The sequence below is a fragment of the Anoplopoma fimbria genome, chromosome 17 (assembly GCF_027596085.1).
Source record: "Anoplopoma fimbria isolate UVic2021 breed Golden Eagle Sablefish chromosome 17, Afim_UVic_2022, whole genome shotgun sequence".
NCBI classification, from domain to species: domain Eukaryota; kingdom Metazoa; phylum Chordata; class Actinopteri; order Perciformes; family Anoplopomatidae; genus Anoplopoma; species Anoplopoma fimbria.
The window spans coordinates 1,214,489-1,220,991 of NC_072465.1; the positions used below are offsets into that span (position 1 = coordinate 1,214,489).

Consider the following 6,503-nt stretch of genomic DNA (forward strand, 5'->3'; position numbering starts at 1 on the left):
TTTTCTTTTTTTTTTTTTTTTTTTTTTTTAGCACAATAAAAAAAAAAACAATAAGGGTCAAACTTGGTGGATGACCAAACTGGAACAGGGTTTTTTTTTTGGAAAAAGGGAAGAGGAAAAAAAAAAAAAAAAAAAAAAGACAGCCCCAGATGCGAGTTTGCAGCTCGTCAGTGTGACCGTGGGTCCGTGTCGTGTCCCAGGCTGCGTTCAGTGCGTTCAGTGCGTTCAGTGCGGGCTGCTGCTGCTGAATGCTCCCATCCGCCAAGCCTCACCGCCTCCTCACAACCGGTTATGGTGCAAACAACTTCCAGCGAAAGGAGATTCATTCCCTTTTTTTTTTAAAACCCAAAAAAACAACAAGCAGCAATAGTCACTTCCAAAAGTTTTTTTTCTCCTTTCTCTATATTATGTGTTTCTCTCTTGCCAGCTTAACTCAACTGCTCTCCTCTTCCCCCTCTGGAGTGAGAGAGAGGAGGAAAAACCAGTGTGCATACTGGTCTGGTCTGGTCAGCCCCAGTGCGCAGGACAGCCATGGATGCACACATGCACACATGCACAGTGCTCATTTTAGTGTCATTTGGCTGCAGACTTGACCATAACTGCATGTAAAAAAATAAAAATAAAAAATAAAAATAAAAAGTCCCATAGGTGTGTCCTTGTTCAACCAGGGGAATTGAATAGTTACAAAGCAACAATTCTATGACTGATTAGTTGTAATTCTATCTTTATTTTTATTTTGTTGTTCAAATTGTTTTATTTTGTTGTATAGTATGTGTATTTATTGTCTGTGTAGTTGTATAGTATGTGTATTTATTGTCTGTGTAGTTGTATAGTATGTGTATTTATTGTCTGTGTAGTTGTATAGTATAGTATGTGTATTTATTGTCTGTGTAGTTGTATAGTATGTGTATTTATTGTTATTGTCTGTGTAGTTGTATAGTATGTGTATTTATTGTCTGTGTAGTTGTATAGTATGTGTATTTATTGTCTGTGTAGTTAGTATGTGTATTTATTGTCTGTGTAGTTGTATAGTATGTGTATTTATTGTCTGTGTAGTTGTATAGTATGTGTATTTATTGTCTGTGTAGTTGTATAGTATGTGTATTTATTGTCTGTGTAGTTGTATAGTATTGTGTATATATTGTCTGTGTAGTTGTATAGTATGTGTATTTATTGTCTGTGTAGTTGTATAGTATGTGTATTTATTGTCTGTGTAGTTGTATAGTATGTGTATTTATTGTCTGTGTAGTTGTATAGTATGTGTATTTATTGTCTGTGTAGTTGTATAGTATGTGTATTTATTGTCTGTGTAGTTGTATAGTATGTGTATTTATTGTCTGTGTAGTTGTATAGTATGTGTATTTATTGTCTGTGTAGTTGTATAGTATGTGTATTTATTGTCTGTGTAGTTGTATAGTATGTGTATTTATTGTCTGTAGTTGTATAGTATGTGTATTTATTGTCTGTGTAGTTGTATAGTATGTGTATTTATTGTCTGTGTAGTTGTATAATATGTGTATTTATTGTCTGTGTCTGTGTAGTTGAGCTGCTGCAACACTTGAATTTCCCCCATGGGGATCAATAAAGGAATATAATAATAATAATTTGAGGATGCAGGGGTGGGTAAAGTGAGCAGAAGTGGGTTTAATTGCCACTTCATATCTTTCAGTAACGCTATGACCGCTGATAGGAGACAGTGTGTCTTACATATGTCATTATGAGGAACTTTTATTACTGAATAACTGAGTATTTGCTAAACGAAACTGAAAATTATCCTCAAGTTAGCTACAGTTATCCCCCAATGGGCTGAACCTCCACACATCAACTTTATTTGCACCAACTAAACGTTAGCCCCGCCTTCCGTGACTTGATTGGTCAAACACAATTTGAACGACATGCAAGCAGACCAATCAGCGTTGAGGGTTTTTGAACATGGGGTGTATAGCCAATTAGAATCCGGCTTTGAAATGACGGCGCCCAATGGCGTTGGTTGTCATGGAGAGCAACCAATCAGAGTCCGAGATCGAGTCTTTTAAAGATAGTTTCAGGAAGTACCGTTAAATACCAGGAAGTTGTAAACAAAGCTGACAGCGTTTGGGTTAGCTGATAACCACATCCTAATGGATGCTGAGCCAGTCGTGTAAAACGGGCTAGCTGTTCGCAGATATCGTGTATCTATCAGAAATACAGCTATCAAGTTTATTTTTTTTAATATAGGAAATCCTTTTGCGAAACACAACGTCTGTTCTGTACGCTCAGGTTAGCGTTAGCCTCCTGTTGTGTCGTTAGTAAAGGCTTTCATCGGTGTTAACTCTTGAGTTATTCTCCAGAACTGAGCAGCACCAGTCTGCGGGTCTTGTTGTTTGCTGTCTGTGACCAGAAAGCACCAGAGGGTCCGTCCATCTTAGCAGGACAACAATGTCTACATCGAACGCCAATTTCAAAAACAAGTGTGTGACCCAGGTGAACTGCATCTTCTGTGACAGTCTGCTCTGCACCAGAGGCATGAAAGCCGTGCTCCTTGCAGACACTGAGGTTGAGCTGTTTTCCACTGATATACCTCCCAATAGGTAAGTGCTAATCTAGTCAAGCCTTTGTTTATGTATCTGAAACAAACAGCTAACTCACCTCTAACTGATATGTTGATGGTAAATAGTGATACTCTAAGTATGATCAACAGGGTTTTTGTTGCATGAAAATGTGAAATGAATGTGTTTTTTAACCTTTCATGGCTGTTTGTTTCTCATTACATGCACCCTCCCCCCAGAACTGTTGACTTTGTGGCCAGCTGCTACTCTACTGAAAGCTGCAAATGCAAACTGAGAGACATCGCATGTCTCAAGTGGTATGTAAAGCTCTTCTATAGCCTGCAGGGTTTGCTTTAGGAAGACCATCTGCTAATGTAGCTGTTATCTCATTATAAACACCTGTAGAGCTGCAGCTACTGATTGTTTATATCGACATCTAATAGACCAACTGATTAATCAGGAAGGGAATCATCAAATATATAGACAGGCAATCGTGATTATTATCAATTCAATTTTCCAGATAAAATACAAAGCTATTCAATTAACAATGATATAAAACTGAGAAATGCAGTACATTCTCATATTTAAGAAGCTGAAACAAGAGAATTGTTGGTGTTTTTACTTGAAAAGTGTCTCAAACAATGAATAATCAAAATAGTTGCCTATTAATTTTCTGTGAAACAACTGTAAACATTTTTTAAAGCTATATACACCTCTAATAAATAGGACATTCTGCCATTCTGCATTTAAAGGAGAGTTTGGTGCTACAGTGAGGCTTCATGGAACATCTTTTGTATTCCCAGGCCTTTGTTGTTGTTGTACTCAGGGCAAAAACAAACATCTGTTAGATAATAGATGCCCACTGGTGGATTAGCACTTTTCAGAAGTGCCCCCAGTAAAGTGCTGACACACGTTTCTTCTTTATTCTCTCTCCCTCCCTCTCCCAGTGGTAATGTTGTGGGCTATCATGTTGTGGCCCCCTGTAAACCCTGCCTGCTCTCCTGTAACAACGGCCATTTCTGGATGTTCAACAGTGATGCTGTGTCTACTCTCAACAGACTGGATGCGACAGGTCAGCAGGAACTCCCCTTAAAAACATTGGATTTCTTTGCAGTTTTGTTCTGTTGAATGCGTTTCATAAGCGGTCGCCCTCCAATGTGTACACAGGTCTGAATCTGCTCCTGTGGGGAGATCTTCCCGAACTGGATGACAGCGAGAATGAAGAATCAGAAAGCCCATCAGAGGAAGAGTGTATTAGGTAGAAAGGGGAAGGGGACAATGTGAGAGACCTGGAAAGCTAACGTTTAAGGTGGAGCTAGAAGAGTGTACAAACCATGCTTGAGATAAGAGAGAAAAGAGACTCTTCAAAGGGCAATTTAATACTGAATCAAATAGGGCAGAGAAGCTCTGCTGTACTGCTCTGTATGGGTTGAAAACGGAAACCACGGTGCACATCTAGCAACAGCCAAATCAGTGATGTCACAGCAGGTGTTTTACCTATGACAGCTGATGGAGAACACCTGCTGTGACATCACTGATGGCCTGAAACACAACATGCTCCAAAGTTAACGCCCACAGAGAGCAGTGCAGAAAAAGTTGTTGGCTCTATGTAATTTAGTGTCGAATTACACTTGAACCTGTGACCATGCCTTCCCTCATCACTTTTCACTGTTAAAAGCACAGACGCACATTATGTCACACATATTCTTTACTCTCTTATTCTTTTCTTAGTGAATATGCATGGGTTACTATGAAACGTGGCTGACGTAGGCTGAAAATAACAAACAACTAGACCACTAAATCTGGTGTATTCTACGTCTCATCACGGAGTCTTCGCTGAGCTCATGGTTTTGATCGGCCTCATGAGGAGCTGGGGGTGTGGTATGACAAGTCAATGGAACTTATTAACGGATGCTGTGCTTTTTCACGCTGTTTACGTTCAGTCCAGTTTTCTGATGAGATGACCACAATTCGCCTACCTTCCTTTTAATGGCAGTTATAATCTGGATTTTGAATATGCTGCAATAAGCAAAAACTCCCATAAGAGTTGTGTCTAAAAGGATTATATTCTCTCTGTGTGAATGTGACTGAACAACCTAGTCTCGTATAAAATGACGTTCCCATACAGCTAAACTGCTCTCTCAATTACATTCCAAGGGGAAACATTTATCCTACTGTTTCTGCCGTGGAGGAACATGTGGTTAACAAACAAAAAAACAAAACAAAAAAAAGCTACAGAACTAATTCTTTTTTGTTGAGGCAACACAAATACTGGGTTCTGTTTACCAAAAAACATCTAGTTTTGACTTAAATTGAAACAAAACAAGCAAAAACGGTACAAAAGTACTTTGTTAGGTTTGGACAACCAAACCACTTGTTGGTTATGTTTAGTCAACACAAATTCTTACTCTCATTTGAGACTAATTTGTGAAAGATTCCAAAGCAAACTTAATCCACAAAAAAGTATTTCTCCTTGAAATGTTATTCACATGCAGTTTTGTTGTATGGTATAATAACTTTTAGGAGAAAGGGCTAGACTGAAAGTTGGTGTGCTTTTTGAATCCGGTGTATTGGAGTAATAGCACAATGATTGAATGATATAAATATATATATATATATATGAACTCCTTGCTTTTTAAGGGCATATTTAATTTGGGTTACCTTACGATCTGACGTTCCATCAGTGATACATTTTGATATGCTAATACAGTGTTACATACTCAACAGCAGCAGTATGTGCTTAACTCCCAGATGACTCTGACCGTAGCGGTATCTGATACTAACATACTAACGTATGCATAGGGTGTGCTTCCACAAAGGCCTGGAGCAGCTGGATTTTAAAGTTTTGTTTTTGGTAAGAGCTCAACTCAAGTAAAACATTCCCAGTTTAATGATGATGAGGATGATGATATAGGAAAGCCAGAACGGGAGCTAACAAAGGTGCACTTTTACAAAACGTAATAACTTTCGATATGGATCATTAAGCAAAATAATGAAAACAAGAGTTCCAAATGGATTCCTGTGTCCATGCTCTGTTTTTGTTACTGTTCAGTTTCATGTAGCAGCATTAATGTAGCAGCTGAAGAGAAGACAAGTCCAAAGAATCATGAAACATATCGAATATTGATTGATATTGAACTTGCAGACTGGCTACCCTTCTCAAAAAGATAGTTGTGTCATTTGGGGCCAACTTATTGAATAGCATTTCACAATTTTCAAGTAATATGTTGACCCTGAAACTCAAACCTCAATATTCAATTGGCCTTACTGATGCTGTGATCGCTGACAATGACCCTTTGTTAAGTTGTGGCCTCGAGGTTGATGCTGCATGGTAGTTGATCATCACCAACTGACCAGGCCTTCTCCTCAGTCTATTGTGTCAGACACATGCCTCGACATCCTCCAGGGACTCAAACTCAAACTCAGTCCTGTTTTGGCAGTGCCATCCTCCCGGTCCTGTTATTGTTTCACTGCTGTGCCCTGCTGATAAAATGGCCCTGTCTTAAAGTAACAGTTCTCCTGTGAGTGAATGAGATCTGCCGGCATTGTCGGCAAACCTAGAATGTCTCTTCTTACCTGAAGAAAAAGGAAAAAGGAAGAAGGTATTTTTTTTTTTTAACCTTAATTGGCCTCTGTGTTTATTTATGCTATAGCCTTCCGTTGTGGGAATATATACACATAGAGGAGGAAATCTTTCACCATTTTAGTTATAACTGACAGTCTGCTACACTTGCACACCAAATACTGTTAATATGGTAAACTGTTAGGACACAGTTTATTAGCAAGGTATTTATTAAATCCACAAACCAAATACCTATAACCACATACTTCCTTTTTGTTTACAAGCTTTGTTTACAAATGCATTGTTTTGTAGTAACTTCAGTGGTTTTGTTCAGGTTTTTAATATTTCATTTGTGATGTAGTGCTTTGTTTTGTATGTTTGTATGTGTACAGTTTTACCTCAAGAAGGTATAA

At 38.4% G+C, this 6,503-nt stretch overlaps 1 protein-coding gene across 1 annotated transcript; it reads left to right on the forward strand.

Moving 5' to 3' along the window:
* Nucleotides 1–2,105: 2,105 nt before the first annotated feature.
* On the forward strand, nt 2,106–3,982 carry fam72a (family with sequence similarity 72 member A). Its single transcript, XM_054617012.1, has 4 exons — nt 2,106–2,570; nt 2,768–2,845; nt 3,476–3,600; nt 3,696–3,982. The coding sequence occupies exons 1-4, from the start codon at nt 2,419–2,421 to the stop codon at nt 3,788–3,790; spliced, it is 450 nt and encodes a 149-aa protein (XP_054472987.1). The 5' UTR covers nt 2,106–2,418; the 3' UTR covers nt 3,791–3,982.
* The last annotated feature ends 2,521 nt before the right edge of the window (nt 3,983–6,503 follow it).

What these genes read in the sequence shown, in the direction of transcription:
- fam72a (XM_054617012.1), top strand. Translation starts at nt 2,419, where the DNA reads ATGTCTACATCGAACGCCAATTTCAAAAACAAGTGTGTGACCCAGGTG. An exon ending in ACTGATATACCTCCCAATAG is followed by an intron (nt 2,571 to 2,767) that starts GTAAGTGCTAAT and finishes CCCTCCCCCCAG; the next exon opens with AACTGTTGACTTTGTGGCCA. An exon ending in CAACAGACTGGATGCGACAG is followed by an intron (nt 3,601 to 3,695) that starts GTCAGCAGGAAC and finishes ATGTGTACACAG; the next exon opens with GTCTGAATCTGCTCCTGTGG.